This window comes from Seriola dumerili, unplaced genomic scaffold (genome assembly GCF_002260705.1).
Source record: "Seriola dumerili isolate Sdu_G_001 unplaced genomic scaffold, Sdu_1.0 BDQW01000331.1, whole genome shotgun sequence".
Lineage (NCBI taxonomy): Eukaryota > Metazoa > Chordata > Actinopteri > Carangiformes > Carangidae > Seriola > Seriola dumerili.
The window spans coordinates 2,053,781-2,076,400 of NW_019174586.1; the positions used below are offsets into that span (position 1 = coordinate 2,053,781).

Consider the following 22,620-nt stretch of genomic DNA (forward strand, 5'->3'; position numbering starts at 1 on the left):
CTCAACTTTAGAAGTGTTGGTAGGTGGATATTCTTTACCTTTGGACAGCAGCAGGCTAGCTGTTTTGGCTGTTTTTAGCTTGTTTCCAGTCTGTATGCTAAACCAAGCTAACCATCCTCTGGCTGTATAGCTTCATCTTTAGCATACACACATGAGAGTGATATCAATCTCCACATCTAACTCTTGGTAAGAAAGAATTAATGCTCATAATGAAGGTAAAAGTAAACACATTTTTCAACATTCTGACCACATCTGTTTTGTATGGAAAAACAGGAGAGTAATTTAAAATGGCACAGCCTTGTAATAGCCTTGTGTTGACTGTCTCCTGACTATAACTACAGAGCGCCAGTTATAGTTCTGTGTCCATTTAGTTTGCTTCAATGCCTCTCCTGGTGGCCAGTGGCTGTCATCTACGTAACTTGCTGACTGCAGGCTGAGAAGCCAAACATCCTCACTAGTTCCATGATAGTTCTTCTATTGTTTTCTATTTCTAGGAAAAGAACAGTTTACTCACTGAAACCCATTTACCATCTGCATTGCTCAGCTGAAGCAATTTTACTGTATCTTTCTGGACTAATAGAAATCCATATGTTTTTCTGGGAGGCCTGTATGTTAACCACACCAGCGATACCTACCTGCTGACTCCAGCTGCTATCTGTTGTTCATGTGTATTCATAAGCACTAGCCTGTGGTGAAGTATTAACATGATTATCAAAGGTGAAAAGCAGTATCGCAGCGGGTATTACAACAACCCAGAGTTTGGTGAAAATCTCTCTCACTCTTTATGACAACAAGGATTTTGTCAGAATAATAGTAGTGTGAATCTTTGTAACAATGTTCGATGAAATGATGATGAGTTTTCTGTTGTTGCAGACAAACAGTACACTCTGTAAAGTTATGTAGAGGCACCAAGAGATGGATGTCGGTGCACAGCTTCTCATACACAAACAGACTTTACCTCCATAAGAAATTAAAAAGAGTGGCATGTACACAAACATGCAGCACATATCCATGCAGCCAAACACACACACACACACACACACACACTGTCACAACACACTCTATATTGCATCATCAAAAACTAAGCCTCTTCCATTCCCAGGATACTTTGTGTTTCCATTCCCTTCTCATGTGGCCACTCCTGAGTCAAGACGCACACGGACACAAACAGACAGACAGACACACACACACACACACACACACACACACATACACATACATAGCGTACACAAACACACAGACTGGATGCCTGGATGAAAGACACCATCTGATCTATTTCCTCTCTTTCTTCAATGACGCATTCACCTACTCCAAAGCAGCACAACTAGCATCAGAAACCCCCTTTTTTTCAGCTGCAAAAGTAGTGATATAGAGTTACTGTGTACTGACCTAATTTGATTTTGCAAAAATGGAGAGGTGCGGATGGAGATCAAAAGCTTTGAAAATGGAAAGCAGCGTGAAGTCCTTCTCCCTCGTCTTTCCCTGGATCTCTTTTTGAAAGCCCACAGAACATTGTAGCCCCCATAATTTTAACAGGATGTGGCTAAAACGACAGGTGGGAGGCGTAATTTTCTTAACAACAAGGGACAGCTGTCATAGTAGAACAACAATCTTGGCTTTAGTGAGGAAAACAGCAATTGTATTTCATTGTTGACAGTGGATGCATATTTATTAAGACGAGGCTGAAATAAAATGCGGTTGAATCTGCTGGCTGTTGTCTTTGTCTTTCATCTACTAAAGGAATATGAATGCTTTCTCCAGTGTTTTCTTTGTCTGAGGAAAGCTCGTGGAAGTCCGCAGATATGTAGAGCCTTCACTTCAACTTTAAGAGTCCCTTCCCCTTCATTCATTCTTAAAGCTGCCTCACTTTTAAAGGCCTTATTTGCGTCCCGTGAAGTATTTATATTTACAAGCAGACTCTTGGTTATTACTTATGCATGCTGTTGCCATCTTGCTCAATAATTCACAACGCATCCTCACCAGAAGGGACATGGCAGGCATGGCCCTGAGAGCCTTTCAGGGTTTTTATTTCCCTGCAATTCTGCACTGGGGAGTAAAAATGAGACAATGAAAGGGATTATAATTCTACTTTCAGCTCTACAAACATTAACCTCAGCTGTAGTTCAACTAAACAAGATGCTATGTTTGTTTGTGCAGCATCATCACACCTAGCTAACTGCCATATTTTCCAAATTTTGTAATATGTGATTCAAGTAACCAGTGGTCCTCCACACAGCCTTCCACAACAACGCTGCCAACTTTAATGCGCTTGAAAGTTGTGTATTTCAGCTTTAAAATTCAGGCAAACACCATTTCATATGTAAAAAAAAAAAAAAAAAAAAAAGAAAAAAAAAAAAAGTAGTGGTAATGTGGTGGGTCAGTTAAGGTGAATAAATTCATCCCTGTTATTTCACACAAGACTAGAGACCAAAAGCGCACCCCATTGTAGACAATCCTCTCCTCTGCCCTTAGCTGAGATTTCCCTTTTATCCTTCACAGTCGGCTGCAGCTGAGAGACTGAAAAGACTGTGTTTAGAAGCAGGTGACTGCAGAGCCAGCCCAGCCATTACTAACCCTCTACTGCAAGGCACTTCGAATCAAAGCGCCCACCAACTGGGGTCATGTTGGAATTGCCCATGTTTCCATACATTTGAACAGTAAAGCTGTCACACTCCTTTGCCCTCAGGCGCTTACTACAGAGATGCATTTGTCTTATGATGTGAGTCCCTTGTTCTTAATGGGTACTACACTAGATTCAGCTTGGTCAACACACAATATCACCTCAGGGAGTACGTCATGAATAACCTGATGGAAAGGTGATGGGATGGATCAGTATGTATACATAAATGTCATATGGTATTGTTGAAAAAAAAATGAGACACTGCTCTGACTGGATTCTGGGGAGAATTGTTTTCACTCTTGTTCAACACCAATGAAAAGATTCACAGCAGGACTCACTGTAGCTCTGCTTACCCAGAAACTATCAACAGAACTTGGTTACTCATGCTATGTGTGTCTGTGTCTGTGTGTGTGTGTGTGTGTGTGTGTTTCTGTGGATCTGCCAGGTTTGTACAACTCGGCAGACAGCTGGATGATCGTACCTAACATCAAGCAGAACCACTACACGGTGCACGGCTTGCAGAGTGGCACCCGTTATATCTTCTTTGTCAAGGCTATCAACCAGGCAGGAAGCCGCAACAGTGAGCCAGCCCGCCTCAAAACCAACAGTAAGTGAAGGCCCATGTGGCACCTCTGCCTGCTTTCCTATGAACATTTACAAACCTTGTAAATTTTGTTTTTTGATATTTAATACAATTCAAAGTCTGTCTGTATCCTTTGTGCAACAGAACTTACAGGCTTTCACTGCTCAGAGCTTTTCCCAGGGGGTTATCTTTGATTTATAAATGAGTGGAAGATAAGGAGCAGATTTAGGACTAGGGTAGATTACGTTTTCATTAGTAACAGAATATTTATGCATTGCTTTTGGTTTCTAGCCTGATCGTTACATTTTCTGTCCAGAGGGCAACAAAGTGAAAATGAAAGGAGGAACCTGAAACAGCACCTTGACAGATTTATGTCAGAAACATTTCATTACATGTTCCATGAGCGCTTCCCTGAATGATTTAAGGCTAAAAGTAAGGATGTACATGAATGTCTTTAAAAATAATTCACAGTGAGCCATTACTTTTTAGTCATATTCCCAGGAGGGACGTCATCATCTTTTGACTGATGCATTGAATCAGTTTCACAGTTGCATCATCTGGGGCAAAGAATTTGTTCCAAAAAACAGTCTCTCTTGTCAAAGACCTAAACAGTTCCCAAGCAGTGGCTGTGCATTGCTGTGGTCACAGGATAAGATGCCATTATGACTGTGATTTCAGTGGAGCTACAAATGGTAGCTTTGTTTTTGCAAAGTTGTAGCACAAAGTAGTCTTGAGTTGGGTGAATATGTCTTTATTGCTTAAAGCATATTGTTACCAGTCGGGTTTTTTAAGGTATCAGGCAGAGCATGTAGTAAAATATCAGCATCAGTTATTTAGTTTTACCCCTTAGGCTTGCCTGAATACTTCTGAATTTAAAACTAGGCATCAAGTATTGTAGGATTATTTAGGTCAGTTCACGGTACGTAGAAGTATGTGCAGCATTTTCTCACTATTTACAGCTTTGTTATAACTCAGACTTTAATCCCCCCAAGAGTATGCATAAGGTCATATGTCCATTTTACTTCCCAAACTTTGCTGCGATGTATTCGCAGCACCTTACTCAAGTAATCTGTGGTGTGGCTTAAATCACATGATATGAAGAAGGCGTCAGTGCTAATTTAAGACATGCTAGTAGCAGAATTCAGTATACAGCGAATATGACAGCTTCCTCTTTCCTTATTTACCTCTCCTACACACCTTGTCAGCTTGTACTGAGTTACACGAAAGCATCACTTTTAGACTCACATGTACCTCTGCAGATGTTGCAGGGATTAAACCCCTCCGCACCCCTCCAAACACCAGCACCTCTGTTCCAAGCTGTTATAGTTTCTGTGGGATGTTGCACAACAACGGCAACTGGAGAATGTTAATAGGCAGCATGACATCTCCCTTTTGTCGCTTGTTTTTTTGGTTGACTGTTCCTCTCTATCTTTTACTCGGCTAAGTCACCCGGGTTTCTTGTTTAGCAGCGAGTTCCTACACTTTGAGGAAGCTGTCTTTTTGACATCTTCTCTTCTTCAATATTCATACTTGTTCCTTGGAATATATAAAGAAGTTGTTTCTCTAACTAGGTGAAGGCAGGTTTTTGCAGACAGAAAAGATGATGTTTAATTGACACGTTTTCTACCTTTCAGTCTGTATTTCTTTTCTCTCATTTTCCCCCTAAAGTTGTGGTTTCTGCTGCAGAATCTTGTCCTGGCTTTGAACTCTGTTTTTTTTTTTTCTTTTATATGCTTCCCCACTTAACAAGATGTGAGCAGATAAACAGAGAATGTGTATAAAAGCCTCAACACTGATTGGGGCACGTAAGGCTACGGTGAACCTAATATTCATACTCACAAAGAAATAAGAAAAAATAGAGAAAATTCAGTCTAGAAAATGCTACACAAAGGTACAGGTGTATAGCATAACAAACAGATCCTACTTCAAGTTAATAAAAAGCCTATTTAGGCTCAGCTGTGGCACAATAAGAGTTAAAACCTCAGCGATATAGCTAATTTAGGATGTGCCTCAAGGGTGCTCAATAAAATTTTAAATCAGTCTTAAATTGCAGCAGTAGTGCAGCGAAGCTAAAATGGAGTTGATATGCCAACTCCTTGTAGCTGCTGTCAGGAGTCTGGCTGTGGTATTTAGGATTAACTGTAATCTGGATACACTCTGCTGGGTAAAATAGGTGTGTGGGAAACTGCAGTAGTCAAGGGATGATCTCTCTCCCTCTCAGGAACTGCACGCACATACTAAATGGGCCTGTGAGAAGGGGGGAGGTCCAGCGGTGGCACCAGATACTGAACCTGAAAATAATAATAAGAAATATACTCACTACCAGATTTTGGACAAGGGGATCGATCAACTGAAGCCCACACACACACCAGAGAGTCCCAGTATGTGACTATTTTAGTGTATCTTTCCTTTTAAAAGCCTTGTGTGTTGCTCTGTGTAATTAAATGTGTGCTCATCTTAAAATGAATAATCTAAACATGTCAGCTCAAGCTTCAAGTACGCTAACTATATAACTGATATAACAATCAATCTTGGATTTAAGCCATGCATTGTCAGAACACATACTAAATGAATAAAAAATATTAGCAGGAGATCTTTCACCAGTGTGAGAGATGAGAGGAACAAGACTTTTGTGATGTCTGTTTGCGGCTGTAAAACTGTTCGGTGTTGCTTTAAGCGACTATATTTGATAGTTTTAGCTGCTGATGTACTTAATGCTTTATGGGACAAAATTTGATTGGACCCTTGGACCTACTGGTGTTATGGAGTTGATATTAAACTGCTAAATGATCAGTTACTGCAATCACAACTTGTATTTTCCCTAATCTAGTCTGTGTGTAATTTTGTCCACGTTGTCACTCCCACTTTATCTTTTTATTAGATTTTGAGATTTGATTATTGCTTTGCGTTGACAGATAAAGCACAGAGTATATGTAGCTCTTAAAAGTTAAGTTCTTAAAAGTGCTATTACTGGTGGGAATGTTCTCTCCAGAATTATGTTTCTATAGCCAATAGGACACAAAGGCATACTTTGCATTTTATCCCTTTTTATGTTCATATTACCAATTAAATATATGTTTTTAGTTATTAGCGACGAGGGGGCCCTTAAAGAGAGTTTCCCCCTCTCCACCACTACACCTGTCCTGCATATGAAGCTGCCATCTGGTACTTTTAAGCACAACAGGTTTTAGCTTCTGCCGTCATCCATCATATCACCGGCCCTCTCATCTGAATCTGTGCTCCCTCTCATCCCGCACACCCAAATTCTTCTAGACACGCCCTGCCTGTGGGACATGGAGCATGTCAGCACTTAAGCTCTTTTCTTATGGCATCAGAGTGGATTACTGCCTCAGTGTGATGCAGGCACGACTTGTAGCTGAGGAGCATTTAGAGGTGAAGCGCTGAGTATCTGGAGCTGGCAGTTCAGCTCACTGTCACAGATGCTCAGGACTTGCCGCCTTACTGGGAACAATATAAATAACAGTTAGGAGCAGTTAAATTTATAATGTCCTCCCTTGATACAGACAAATGATGAGGTGGTATAGGTGTTATCTTTCATCGTCAGTCTCACTTCTATTACATTGCTGTCTCTCTCGCTGTCTCTTTTTCTCACTCTCTCACAATCCAGCTCAGTCAAATGAAGCTTCATTGGCATGACGTTTAGATCAAATGAACATGTTGCCATAGCATATACCCCATCATATGTATGTAATACATATAGGCTAATGCATGCATAACAAAGTAGTAGATACATACTTTACACTGCGTAGAATCATACCAAAATAATTACTAGTAGTACACAGGTATAAAGCAGTTATACATTACTCTTCTGCCAGTTGTGCCACGTTACATAACAGGCAGCTTGAATGGGCTTTTTTCTAGGAAGGAAAGGCAAGACACACTCCAATATTTTGAATTTTGAATTTCAGCTTTCTTTATTGGCCTTATGTACAAATACATTTGTGGCAAAGCCTCATGGGAAAGAGAACAGTGGAAAAAGGAGTAAAATCAATGAAGATTTTTAGACAAACTAGTTGAAAATAATAATGAGCATTAATCAAAATGATAATTCATTATTATTATCATTGATATTATTATTATTATTGTGTCCCCTGTTGTTAAGGTCTACATGCTCCATGCATCTTAAATACATAGATTACACAAAAAATTAAACATATCTGACCAAAAGTCAAATTTGATCAGGTCATACATCGATGAATACTGTGAGGTGTGGTTGAAAGCACTGAAAAAAAGCTAGTAAGTGGACCTTGAGTCAAGAATATTTCTATCACCTGACTGTTTCAAATCAAAATTAAGCCTTTTTGCATTCATTACCATCTATATTTTAAAGTTAAATATAGTACAGAGTTTAAGCACAGTATATAACACTGACTAGTTTAATGTCCAAAACTTCTCTTGTATAATATTGACATATAATGCTGTATAATTTCTCCCATGTCTCTCCTACTCGCTGTCAGTCCTCCTGTTCTCTGGCAGCCAGTGCTATCAGGGGGAAACGCTTGTCCACCCACAGCCAAGTTTGGTTGAGATTTTGAGCCTCTGATTGGCAACCAACACTTCTCTCTGCTGCAATGGTTTCGACAAGCTGTCAAAATAACAAAAAAAAAACAATCCTGTATTTTTATCCATGATTGAGGTTTTTTTGGTTTTCATTATGGCACCTGCACCATGTGTGTTTGTGTGTGCATCTGTCAGTTTCTCATGTCTTTGTCCCTCTTTCTGTCTCATATCTCCCACTCTCTCCTCCCCCTTTTTCTCGGAGGAATTGGTATTCAGATTGAAGTGGCTCACTCATCTGTTCTGGTGAAGCCGAGCAGTGTTTCTGGATTAAAATGGGTCACAACAAAACTGATCACAAATATCTCACTTTGACAGGCTTATTAGGTTTCTCTATAGACTCTGCTGCCGTACGAGCTCTAGTAGCAAGCTTTTGAGCTGAGAACCACAACTTCTTTCCTTGCTCTTGAAGTCTCTCATTCTGTCTGGGACTAGATTGGAGGGTTTAGCTGTCACATTTTTTAAGATGAGAGGCTCTGGAGGCTTTTAGCCTAAGCTCATCATATTTCAGGCAGAAGCTTGCAAAGCAAAGAACGCAGTCACACAGATACTGGAAAGTCATGCATCACAACTCCCTGTTCTAAAGAGTAACTACTTAGTACACCCAAAATGCAGCACTGTATAAGTGTAAAACAAATCTGAATGTGGTAAACTGTGTAAATATGGCAGCACAAAAGCAAGCACAGGGGAGCAATGTCAATCAATTTCCAGCTGTATTATGTAAATTGCTGCAAAACAAAGAGCAAATTAATCAAATAGTAAAATGAACAATAGAAATCAGAACTGTTTTCAGAGCAGCAATTGAATAAACTGCTCTAGTTTGAACTCTGAGGACACAATTTGTCACAGTATTCAAGCAAAGGTCATTCAGGCACCTGAGGTTTTACATCACAACAACAACAAATACTGAAATAAGATTTGATGGAACTGCTAGTATTGGAAACAAATGAAGGATTTTGACACCGACTTGTTTTTTCGAAAAGCATTGTTAAAGTCTGCTCTCTTATGCAACGTCTTGTCTTGGCCTCAGACTCTTCATGTTCCTCCTTAATGTCCCTCTGTAACCTCTCTATTGGCACGCCGTCCTCTGTTACCCCTGGCTATGGCATATGATCTCTTCTTCTGGTGCCCTTTCTTCAATCTTTGTGCCATCTGTCAATTCATCCCAGAGGTAAAGCCTTTCATCTCAAGATGCCGCGACTCTCTGTCTCATGGCGAGGAGAGGCCACACGTGCTTATTGTAATCCCATACAGATGTACACAAGCTGACGGTTTGTATACACATTTGTGGGTGTGTAAATGCCTGCATGTTTGTCTGACAGAGACACAGAGAGGGAGGAAGAGGAAAAACAAGACATTGTTTTGCTGCTGCAGCATCTGCCTTCAAGGGCCCTACTTGGCATCGCGATGACGACACCTAGAATAACTTGTGTTTGAGGCTATTTGCATAAATGTATGAGGAAGGTCAAGGGCAGCAAATTATGTGAAATTGATTAACAGTAGCAGGGAGCCAAAAAGCTCTGGAGACCTTTGAAAATTTAAATTGTTATCCTTATCAAATGGTATCCAAAGGAAATCATGATAAATGAAGAGATATGATGACATTATAGTCATGGTACCCAGGAACATTAAAAGGGAACTCCACCATACGCCAAAGTCTGTTTACAGGTCTTACAGGGGAGTACTACTACATACAGCATGTGAAAAAAAGTTGCATAAAGCCTTTTGTGGCTACAGAGGAAGCTGCACAAAATCTAATGAGTTGAGTTGATGAGTTCGAAAGAAGTGAGCTTACCAGACCTCTACAGCTCATCTCTGCATGAGGCTAGCAGCTCAAAGTTACATTAGACTCCATCAGCATAACACAGCTGATTCTCCAACTTCACTCTCGGCAGTCAAGTTGCATTGTAGGTAATGTAGTTTTGACAAGGAAGACAAAAGTGTGGAATAAAAAAAGATGATATCATTGGTTCTGCTACATTCATTTTCATCCTTTTTTTTATGTATATATAAAAGCAGAAAGTCCATCATGAGTTCGACCATGCTGTAATACTACACTGGTGGAGTGCTCTTTCAATGGCTTCACACATCTACTGCAGTCCTGTCTCGTGCAATTCAGCTGGTTTGATTGAGACAACATTTAAAATCATGTTGTGAAGTCTTACAGCTTTCACAGGCTTTCTAGGCCACACCAGTGAAACCACTCATTGAACGCTGAGTGGCTCAGAGTGAACACAGGCGCTAATGCTGTAGTATATAGCGGTATCACTGTGCTGTTAGACGCTCACAGCTAACGTGAAGTAACTCACATCTTCTTGAAACACATATGAATTAAGTATGATGAAGAAGGCAGTTGAGAAGAGAGTGTGTGTATGTGTGTGTGTGCATGTGTGTGTGTGACCTTTTGCTGCCATGACCATACTTCTGCATTTACCTCAGAGCGAACTGTGACCAGGCTCTTACACGACTATCTTCTAAAGTGAAGGAAAGGGACCTACAAAGAGACAGAGAGATCACGGAAGTGGATGAAAAGTGGCAGAGTTAGAGTAAGAGTGTTGAGTGAATAAGAGACACCAAATAGCTCTTTGCAGGCGTGAGTGTCTGCAGACATGAGTGCCCTCAATCCACTGGTTTTTACCCATTACTACAGTCCAGGCCTCAGCGATGTACACAGATTGTCAAAGTAAGATTGAGCCAGTTGCAGTTTATAAATCTTAAGTCAATGGATGAGATGTTTCCTTCATACAAACAAACTAATATTAGAAAATAAAGAATAAAATCATTTGTTTTCTGTTCCTAAGCCTCATAGTTTGCAGGTATTATATTGATTTTTCTCTCATTGACTCCAGATTTTCAGGCCTTTTTCAATATTTAAAATGAATACAGATAAATTCTTACATTCCTTTTTTCTGAAAAACAAAAATAATGAAGCTTATCAAATTAATTCAAAGCCAAACATGCATCTAGTCACTTTAAGATTAAAAAGTCTGAGCCGCATCTTCTGGCGAACAACATAATAATCATTATATTTGTTTTTAAAGCACCATGTTTTTATGCATTCATAAGCATGAAATCGAATTAAGGTTGCGCCCGAGTTTGGTCACAACTTATTAGAGTGGCGGCTGACAAAGAAATCACATTAATCTCGACAGCTTTTATTAGATTGTGCCCTGTTTATGCTTTTTAATTGGCTGCCTGTCTCAGTAATGAATTCATACCGACAGGACACAAAATTGCAGTAGAGGAGGAAAACAGTTTGTTAGTTTAGGACAGAGGAAATCGCTCAGATTTAGACTGAGAACAGCTTCATGAAGGCTGTAGATTGGTACAGAGGTCTTACATTATTATCATGGAGTATGTTTCTGTAGGTGCATGTTTCTTTCTTCTGTTTAGTATTCCCATCCTGCAGGCCAGTGACTATCATGTCCGGTCACAGTGCTTCTCACAGTGTCTGAGTTGATTGCACATGCAGTTGGCAGTCAACTTTTAAGATGTGATTTCCTCAGCTGAGGAATCAGCACATGCAGCCAAACTGAGATCAACCTTTTTTTAAGATGTATTTAAGTCTGAAGTCTGTTGATGTGTGATATGTGAATATTCTTTTACTCATTGTATTCACAAATTCACAAAAACTGATATTTGCTTTCCTCACAGGTTATTGAATGTGATTTTTATAGGAAGGTAAATGATTATTTTTTTCTAAATGTAAAGGGTACATTTGAAAAAAGATCCAACTCTGTTTAAAACATTATACTTCCCCAAAATTCTCCTCCCACCCTGACTAGTGATAAGCTGCTCGGCTGAGGTACGAATGTGTGCTTCCACTACAACTAGCTCTGTCCACATTCCAGCCTCCTAGCTTGGCAATTGCACCTGGACCACTGTGTAAAGCATACAAACATCTACATCCACTTTTGTCATTTTGAAGAACAAAGCTGCAGCATGGTGTGAAGTAGGAGTACCTACAACATAAACCCAGGCTTAGATATGTCTTCATAGAGCAGCTCTATTGTTTTAAAGTGAGGACTACGCTCCATTTTGACTGAGCATATTGTTTGTGTCAAAACAAAAGCTAATCTGAATGCATGCCGGCATTCAACTAGGCAGCTACTGTGCTGACAGTCAAACACTGGACTGTTGACTTTATGATGTTCGTCATTCTGTTGGTAAACTGTCCTGCGTGTCCATATTGTGTGTACATAGCGTACGAGTAAGTGTGTGTATATGTGCGTGTGTGAGTGTATGTACAGTATGTGTGTATTTCTCAGATCCCAGTCCCTACATTGAGTAAGCAGCTAAAATCCAGGCTGAAAATATCACAAGTCAAGGTGCCCCAGGGGTACACGTACCTCTTTACTTCCTGTAAAAGGATCAGCAATAATATTTACCCAGCATCCATCTCTGATGACAGGCCTCAAGCTACCACACAGCCCCTAAAGTAAACAGTAAAAGGTGGAGAGGAGACGAGGGAAAAGGGGATGAGAGGAGAAAGGAGTGTTGGGAGTAAAGGAAGAAAAAGAGGTGAAGAGGGGGATAAAAAAAGGAAAGGAGACGGCTGTCCTTGTGGAATAGTGGTATATGATGCATGCCTTGTAATTACAATATTTCCTGTGTATCTCTAGGTCTGTTGTCAAATGAAGGCAAAAACAGCAACAACAAAAAAACTCTAAGGAAAAGAAGGAGAGGAGAAAGCAAAGAAAACTGTATCTGAAATGTTTCTTTGCCAGAGAAAAAGGTAGAGTAGGTGCTTTTAAAACATACTGGGCAAAAATATCAGTGCAACACTTTTGTTTTTACTCTCATTTTTCATGAGGTAATATAAAAGATCTAAGATTTTTTCTATGTGCACAGAGGGCTTATTTTTCTTTAATGTTAGCGTTCACTGTCTAATAAATGTCTCTTTTCAAAGTAAAACTGCACATTTTAAAGTGGCCTTTTATTGAGACCAGTCCAAGGCACACCTGTGCAGTAATCATACTGTGTAACCAGCGTCTTGATACGACACACAGGTGGTCAGGTGGATGGATGATCTCGGCAGAGGAGAGGTGCTCACCAACACGGATTTAAACACGTGTGGACAAAAATTGAGAGAAATAAGCTTTTTGTGTGCTTAGAAAAAGAGTCCGATCTTTTATGTCAACTAATGAAAAACAGGAGCAAAAACAAAAGTGTTGCGTTTATATTTTGTTCACTGTAGTTTAATGTGAAAAACAGAGCAGCACCCTTTTGAGGTATCAGAATAAAGGCACATTGATCTTAATCATTTATGAATTTCTATCCAGCTCTATCAAGCAACCAATAGGAATTGCACTAACATGGATCATCATCATCTTCCTATACGTGACCAAAGCCTGATATACAGTAGCCATTTCCTCTGTGCCACAGGCCTTACATTATAATGAAAATGGGCACAGTCAATGCCAAATACACCATCCTGGTGCTGTAAATTGTCAGTAGATGTGCAGTTGAAAGGAGTTCCAAATAAATACACTGCTAAAGGTTTTCTAACAGATATAGTGCCCAGTTTTATAAATGTACAGAGCTTTTCTAAAGAATGAAACAACATATTTATCACCTGCTTTTAAAGCTTTTTGTTTTCTTCAGGAACAGATGTGGTTGGGGCTAAGTGCAACAGAAAAGGAAGTCGGAAAGTATTTTTGGTTTTGGTCTTTTCATGGGATTTGTTGGCGATAAGGAAAATACAGAATAACACCAGCCTTAACCTTTCAATTTTAAATCTGCAACTTTCCACATGTTGTCCTCCAAGTACAGCAAAATGCAATAAAAAATAAAAATGCACTATTGCATTTTTAACATTGTCTCAGCTCTTTGTTTCCAGGTAGTCTCATAGAGTTAATGGCTTTGACCTTCATGGAGACCTGACTGTACTATAAATATATTTTCTTTATTGGAACTGTCAACAAGGACATGTGCAATCCAACACCCCAATCAGCTTTTCTCATTAGCTGAATATACAGCAGCAGCGAGTTTTAATGTTCCATCATAATCATGGGATATAAGACAGTTCATTTTACAACACTGCCCTTTTCAACGACATTGTCACTTTTTTATAATGCAGAGCAGTTGGTGAGCCAATTAGAGCTGATATTTAACATTTAAAACCATGTTCTGTCTTTTGACTTTTTGGGCTTGACAGCAAAGAGTTTTATGATGTGTTCACTTGCTCAAAGCGCCATCCTCCGTTCACTGAGCAGGTGAAAATGCCAGCAGGTGGACGGGAGTATAGGGATTGTGTTGACTGGGAGTTTTGGGGTTTTTTTGTTGTTGTTGTTGTTGTTGTTGTTGTTGTTGTTGTTGTTGTTGTTGTTGTTGTTGTTGTTTTCTCCAAGACAAACAAGAGACTGAATGTGAGCTGTGATGTTGATCGACAACAAGCCCATTTTTTATATTTTCTTGTTTTTATATTTATGCAATACATTAATTGTATCTGCATTGATACAGGAGTAAAAAAGACTTGTATCATTAAGGCAGGAGTTTTGATAAATAACTACATTTACACACAAAATAATACTGACAGTGACTCTGTCTTTCACGTGCTTTTACTTAAACAATTTCAGAAATGTTCGTTCAAAAAATGGGTTCTTAATCACAATGAAATCCTACACAGACCCAGAAGCCTCATTTTTCTAGCAGTGGTCTCGAAAGACTCTGCTGAGTTCATTAAAGGGTGAAGTTGGAGAATATGGGAGACTACTGTTTGACATTTTCCGCTTTTGTAAAAGTTCAGTAGAAAGACCCAAAAACTACTCAGCAAGAGGTAAGAAGACAAGGTGTGAAACATGTGAATTTGCCAGGAATTCATACTCCTGCTGTGCTATTGAGTATCCCCAGCCATGCTGTATGATGGATGCATTTTTAATCTCACCAGTGTAAATCTGTGTCCTAGCCGTTCCATGAAAATAGTCGGCACTGTTGGATTACATACCACATTACATGTAGATCAGTCAATTAGAAGCCAAGTGGCGTGCAGTCATGCATTTTAATGACACAGAATGATTTGCAAGTTCAACAGGGATGTGGAAACCTGTAAAAAGATATAAGGTTGCATTAGTCTGCTGATGTGTCAGGAGCGCGCTCTGTGTCCCTGATGCTTCTGTTTCTACTGCAGTAATTGTTTGGTTATGCAGTAAAATGGATCTTTTTTTTTCCTATCTCCCTCATTACAGAGGCAGCTCAATCTATCCCTCAGCAAAAATGTGAGCCAGGAAAAAGAAGTAGCGTGAGTCAAATTGACTGAATTGAAATAAAGTAGATTACCAAGATGCTATCCGAGTGCAAGTATTTCAACAAGGACCCAGTGGAATGAAGTTGGAATGAAGTTGCTTTTTTACAAATGCTCAACAGTAGCCCCTTTTGTTTCTCTCCACTCCTTTTTTCCATGATGCTGTTTCTTTTTGTGCTTTACAAGTTTCCATTAAAGACTTCCCAGCCCGAGATAATGTACAGCTTTAACGCAGTCAAACAGAGAACAGTTATCACCTCTGCAGACAGTTGCAAACATCTTTAATTACGAGTATATTATTGCAGAATGGAAGCAGACTAATCACTGACACTGCTAATGAATCCAGTCTGTTCCATTGTCCTGTCCTTTTTTTTTTTTTTTTTTTTTTTTTTTTTGCAATATAGGACCTGACAGCACATGAGTGTGTGTGGCAGCATATTTGTAGATATAACAAGACAACACTCTTTTGTAACAGTTGGTTATTTAATAATGTTTTTCATTTAATATGGGTGTTGCTTCTACAGGCAGCTTATTTAAAAATAAAGGTTATAAACTTTCTTAGACGTAAACATCGGCTATTTATTTTTAATTAGTTTGAATTTAATCTGTCACTCCACACTGGTTCTTAACACCTTTAGGCCAGCAGTGTAGCACTCCAGAAGAAATCAAAGTTGGCATGTTTTTCCGAGTGCTGCTAGCAAATACCAGCGTACTCACTGAGACTTTGGGTCTATTCATTTCATGGCATCTCTGCAACATGAGGGAGCTTCAGTGGTGGATGAGGCACTCAGATCCTTTACTTATAAAGTAAAGGAAATACTACAGCATAGAATATACTTCATTAAAAGTAATTAAGTCCTGCGTTCAGCCTTAAGTAAAAGTACAGAAGTACAACTGCAAAATATACTGAAGTATCCTAATGATACTTTAATCATGATATTCTAATTTTGTTTTAATACTTAGGTCTTTACATGTTTGTGAAACCTGTCTGCAAGTAACTCATAGCCACAGCTGTCAGATAAATGTAGTGGAGTAAAAAGTACAGTATTTCCCCCTGTGGTGCAGTGACGTAGAATAGTATAGAGTATAAAGTAGCATAAAATGGAAGTGACAGTACAAGCACCTCAACAATTAATTAATTAATTAATTAATTAATTACATCACTAAATGTACTGTGCTCCTTTCCACCACTGATGAGCTTGTGACTTGTAGACATGGCTGGCAAGTTCCTCAAAACAGACAATTAAAATTATACTTAACAATGCAAGTAAATGGTTCACAGCATCACATGAAAGTGTTGATCTGTTGACCAGTTGCAGACGATGATGCATTTGAGGTTGTGTGAGGAAAAATTGCAACAGTTTGGTTTGCCAGCCTGACAACATTATAGCACCCAAAGCCAAATGCAACAGTTCTGTCAGTGTTGCACCTGCCATTTTGCTTGTAAAAACCCTCAGTTACATTTGGAGTATCCTGCCAGCCTCATGTACATACACATTTATTCTCACATACGCAGAATTCAACATTTAAACCCAAGCTTATTATGCATGACTTTTTTCCATTTATAAGAATCCTGCTGGCATTGGTTCAAAACATTTCCACTTGGCCACTTACTGTACGTCTGCTTGTGTGTAGGCTGGAATCCATGCCATGTGTGTGTGTGTCTGCTTGTCCTCTGCTGTCACGTGTGTCTCCCCTTCCCCAACCCCGGGCCCAGCCCGGCCTCTCAGGAGTCATCCCCTGGAAAGGCATGACAGAGCCCCAGTGTTTGGAAATGGCTGTGCTGGCAGCGATAAGCAGTTCAAAGAAGAGAGCGCATTAATGTAATTGGCTGCCAGCAGCACATTGGCCTCGTCGTCTCATATCCACATGCGGTAACACACACTCACCACACGGATTATTGAAGGAGAGTGTATGAGAGAGGCGAGAGGATAGAGAGGATGAGAATGAGAGAATAGGGGAAGAGAGATGAAGGGAAGGACAGATAGAGAGAGGGGAGGAGGAGGAGTCGGGGTCCTCATTGTGTCGCTCATTAAGCCGTGGGAGGCTCAGGGAGGCAGAGAGATGAGATGAGAGGTGTCAGAGTTAAATGTCAGGTCTGGAAGGGACGCGGCTGACCTCCATGAAACCTACACACATACACACACATACGAACACAGAGAGGTAGAGAGGGGATCTTCTGCCGAATCTTCAGCCTGAATTCATTCCCTCAACTTCTCCTCTCCCCCTCACTCCTTAACTCCCCTCTCTCTCTCTGCCACTCACCTAGTTTTACCCTCTCAATTTTCCACCCATTACACCCAAATTACTGGTGTCATTGCAAATTGAATTCTTGCGTCCGGATAGCAGCATTTCCTCTGAATAGCCCCGAACAGTACCTAGTGCATTGGAAGTGAAGGCTATTTCCTTCAGCTAATTTCGGAGTCTGTGTGATGGGAGGCACAGAGGAGAATGCCGGGTGGCTTCCTCCACTGTTATGAAATGTTTTCACCAAAGGCTGTGAGCAGCTTTGAAGTTCAGACTCTCGCCCTTGTATTTCAAACATCCTCCTCTTCTGTGTGTCTCCCTGTGAGTTCTCTGCTAGCACTTCTCACCCCACTTTCTATTTATTTTCCTTCTTTTGCTGCTGCTTCGAGTTAAAATCATGCTCTAATTTTTATTCTTACTCTCAGCTCTTTTGTCCTCTGATCTTGCGGTATCTTTTGCCTTTTTCAGCTTGACAATATCACGAGAGCCAAAATAGCAAGAAGTGTTTAGGGGTTTTTTTTTCTTCACAAATAAATTGAAATTTGGAATTGTGTGTGATGTGAAAGGGATTGCTCATAGGGTCAGATGCACAGAGAATAATCACCCAACTCTGCAGTTTCTCTCAGCTCTACCAAGCATGTTCAAACACAGCAGGATAGCTGACTGTATACTACATGCCCAGCAGCAATCCACAGGCCAGGCAGCTCTCTCAGGAGCTGGTGGAGACCAAAAACAGTCCAGAAACATGACTTCAAATGAATGCTAATGTTTCTGCTGGAAGTGTAAATAGGCAAGAAGAGATCCGACACTGTCGCTATCATTTTTGCTGTAGAATATTACACAAAATAAACTTTGATATTTTGGGAAACAAAAGTGTTCATCCTCTCATGCAGTGTGTGATGATGACTTCTTTATGAGCTTAAGTTATGCTTAGGGTTCTCAGGATGTCAGTTTTTTTTTGTTTGGTTTTTTTTTTGCATTTGGTTTGTGATAAATAAAGAAGCACGTTCTGTAGCACACTACAAATACTTTTGTTTAACAAGGCAATTTAAATTTAAATCAATGAACTTCAATCAATAAAAAAGAGCTTTGATTGCACAATGACTGCTTTCAGTTTCTGCAGTACATTGAGGGAATGCATGGAAGTTTCAATTAGATATTTAGTTTTTATATTTTTCTTCTCCTACATGTATGTTCCAGTTTTTATGCCTTTCAGGAAGACACTTTGGAAAACAGTCGTAGTGAAAAAGGTGGAAATGATAATGATGTTAGTGAAGTAACAGTAACAGATCCTTTAAAGCACAAACTTCTGTCTCCCTCCAGGTCAACCCTTCAAGTTGGACCCGAAAACGGCCCACAAGAAGCTTCGTCTGTCCAACGACTGCCTGACCATGGAGAAGGACGAGAGCTCACTGAAGAAGAGCCACACCCCTGAGCGTTTTAGTGGCACGGGCTCCTATGGAGCAGCTGGTAATGTGTTCATTGACAGCGGGTGTCACTACTGGGAGGTGCTGCTGGGAGCGTCCACATGGTGAGAAACACAAACGCACACGAGTGCATTATATAAGCCTGCAAGGAGGTTTGGTAAACTGAAATATTTTTCTTTTGGGAGTTTAAATCTAGGCTGTTATGCTAACCCACACACACACACACACACACACACAGCAGACACACACTCCCCACACACAGTGTATACTCTTATTCTAATTATATTCTTTTCACTAATTGGCTCTGAAGTAGACCTCTTCATGCAGGGAAGACCCAAAGGGCCCGAGCCTATCTTGTGTGTCCTCAGCATGAGGTAGCTTGACTGTGCAATTTAAGTCATTAAGGAGGACACTGGTTTCAGATCACTAATGCATTCCAAAATGTTCCCTCCCTGTAGGTATGCCATTGGCGTGGCTTACAAATCAGCCCCAAAAAACGAATGGAGCGGCAAGAACTCATCCTCATGGGTGTTCTCGCGCTGCAACAACAACTTTATGGTGCGCCACGACGGCAAGGAGATGCTGGTGGAGGCAAGCCTGCAGCTGAGGCGGCTGGGTGTCCTGCTGGACTATGACAACAATTCGCTGTCTTTCTATGATGCCATGAACTCCCAACACATTCACACCTTTGAAATCTCCTTCCTCCTGCCCGTTGTACCTACTTTCATGATCTGGAACAAGTCAGTCATGATACTCTCAGGGCTACCCGTCCCCGACTTTGTCGATGGTTTGGCCTCAGATCTGCAAGAGCAGCAACAGCAGCAGATGGGCCTGTGCCGACAAGAGTCGCCATACTTGACCGGAATGAAGACCTGCCACTGAGAAAGGCCCACCGACGGCCTATCAGAGTCCATTCAGGCCCGGTGACTGAAAGGCTGACTGGGGGCTGAAAGACACTGACAGAGTGACTGAGTTCTGCTCTAATCTTCATTACGAGTGGACTAGTTACTTTTTTATGGATTATAGGAAGTGATGGAAACATGCACACGAGTCTGGAAAAATGTTGTTAGTTTGTAGCCATCCAACGCTTTGCAAGTCCATCAGTGAATGGGAACAAGGTCTGTTGACTGTTAACGTCAGTGGATGTAAAACTCATCTGATGCCCTGGAGTCACTGAGGAAGAGAGCTTTTTTGGTCTGTCATTGGGTAGCGCAGGACTCTTGGTTTTCCTGACCATTTAAGGTCTTCCTTTTTGATTTATTTTCCTCTTGATTTGACCCTAGGCAGAAGATCAAGGAGGAGAATGTTCTCTCCATTTAGAGTTTGAAGTACAACATTTGAACAGCGACATTCCTAAATGTCTCACCTGCGGTAGATTAAAACAAACACAGCAAAAGCGGAGGCAGCAGAAAATAAAAATAAAAAATCTGATGAAATGATCTTAATTAAGTGTTAAAGGATTAGTTTGGTATTTTTAATTTTGGTATTTGCTTTCTTGGCAAGAGTCAGAAAGTGAACAAGCGTATGTCTCAAAACATTTATTAAGTTAAATGTGTAGATATGTCTCCTTTGAGTTTTTACTGTGTGAGTTAGATGCTACCACCTTGCTAACACAAATACATGCTAGCTGTGGAATTTTTGTGTTGCATCACAGCACGGGAAGCGTTAAAAAAATCCTCTGGTGTCACTGTTCATGTGTTGCACCCACAGTCGCTGTAAGTGGTCGTTGTTGATGTCTTTTCCTTGGTCTTCCTCCTAGATTTGACCCAGCAGCTTCCAAGTTTCAGGAAGTGTTAACGTTGCTCCCAGATATTAACAAGGTCACAGGGGGAAGATTTGCATCATGTGACTACTCCAATTGTATAATAAGAGGTTTATTGAAAACTACAGGAAAAAGTGTTATTTATGAGAAAAAAGATGGTTTACTTTTATTATTAATCTCAACATATTCATGCACTTTTTAATTAACACTATTTCCCCTCTGTGAGTATTTGAATAGATGGAGCTAAGTGGCAGGGTTGTAATGGGGAGAGGAAGTGACAACTAGCACTATGGTTGTGTTTAGTCATATTTACAAAATAATTTATGATCAGTAATTAATGATGGTAACTAGATATTACATACAAATGTTTATTGCAATAAACACTGTTAAAACTTTTTTTTGTTTGTTTTGCAAACACCTAATCTGGTCATTCAAAGCACTTTGCAATAAAACAGAAATCTCTGCTGTAAAGTTGAAAAGGGTTTTTCTCTCTGTGCTTTGAACACAACCAGCGGCTTTCCCTCCCCATTGGTCTCTCCAATAGCATATAATAAAATTATCTTCTTTAGAAAAGGGATATGATAATGATGATGTTTATGGGATTTTAATCACGATGAAACGATGATAAACTAATAGCTGTTTAAAAAAAAAGAGTTCACTCTGTTTTCGACTATTTCAGGGAAGGGGGCGGTTAACACTTTAACTTGCTGTCTGTCGCAATGTCATGGCATGATTGTGTTTTCCTCTGTGATTTGTTAACGCACACACACATGCACATACACTCACACACACACACACCAACACACGTCATGTTTCGTTTAGGTTGGCCTTGTCGTGATAAATGCATGATACATTGTAGGATCCCACAATGGTTCACTGGGTAATTTTAAGTAGCTCTTTCACCTTCATCAAATCTCGGTTTCATCACTCACCTGAATATTTGCTTACAACAGACTTGACTTTGAACTCTGTCTTTCACCCATCACTCAAATAACAGCTGTAGCTCCATTGTTTGCTTATTATTTGGTTTTGAAGGTGTAGTGTGTGGGTGGCAGTTTCTCTCTGGTTTGATATTCAGGAAGCGTCGCTGACTCCGACAATCAAATATGTATCACAGTTTATGCAGATTTAAGAGGTTGTGTAAGGAGGGATTGTGATAAAGTGACACTTGAGGTTGTGTTGACACAGGCAGATGATTTGCATACCATCGTGTTAGATTTGACATGAAAACCTTGACACTTTATGGCCATTTTTACTCTCTTCACACATCACCAGGTATGTACTTGATCTTGAATGTCATGTAACATTTTGTATTGGCAGGCTATGATTTGCTTGACTTGATAAGACAGACATACCCTGCAAACACACACTGATTTCTATCAATTCCTAGTAGCCTTGGTTACTTATTAACACATCAAAGCAAAGATCCAGTGAAAACGCTCAGCTATGGAAAGAAAGTTAGAATCTGACATGTCATGGCCTCCCAGTGTACCTTTCAACCTGCAGTGTTTATTTAGGGCAACTCTGTAACACGTCCGTCACGACTGATGTTTTGATTGCCTGAGTGCAACTTGACGACAGAGAGAATCCACTGGTCAAAGAGAGCACAGTGGGAGCTCCAATATGAGGGGAGGGTTATTTTTTCTGCCAGGGAGATTAGTGAATGTTACCTGACTTCCAGATATCCACCCATCTTGTTGAATAATGTTGGTCACAGCCTCGAAACGGCCACGTGTTGATTTGTGATCCGGACTGACAAGCTCAACCCATCTGTGCAAGTGTGCTTGGCTGGGTCACTGCATGATTATGTGACCCTGCCGCAGGTTTCATAACTCTTTCCTTATCTTCATGATGAGGTTTCTTATCTCGAGTCAAACATATTCTCTCTTTTTTCCCCAAAAAAAGAAAAAAAAAAAAAAACAAGACAAGAAATGTTCATTGCCATGCATATCAGATCGTTTGCAGTGCTCTTTCTTTCTTTGTGTCACAAGTCAATACAGTAAAATATATACAGTGAATGATTTTCAATAGCTACCCACTCCTCGTAGTGCAGTGTAATACCCTAGAGACAATGCAATAGATTCTCCTTTTTGCTTTTCTGTTTGTGTAAATTATTTTTTACGACTCAAAGAGAAACACGCTCCTCTCCTTTTGGCATTT

At 40.2% G+C, this 22,620-nt stretch overlaps 1 protein-coding gene across 4 annotated transcripts in view; it reads left to right on the forward strand.

Annotated features, from left to right (window-relative positions):
- The window catches only part of mid2 (midline 2), a 143,301-nt gene extending 120,932 nt beyond the window's left edge, over positions 1 to 22,369 (forward strand). For all 4 annotated transcript variants that reach the window (XM_022760089.1, XM_022760087.1, XM_022760086.1 and 1 more), the window contains 3 exons: positions 3,066 to 3,227; positions 18,595 to 18,802; positions 19,157 to 22,369. In XM_022760089.1, coding sequence (XP_022615810.1) covers positions 3,066 to 3,227; positions 18,595 to 18,802; positions 19,157 to 19,580 — 794 coding nt within the window. In that variant the 3' untranslated portion in view covers positions 19,581 to 22,369. The remainder of the gene's footprint in view (positions 1 to 3,065; positions 3,228 to 18,594; positions 18,803 to 19,156) is intronic.
- Positions 22,370 to 22,620: the final 251 nt, after the last annotated feature.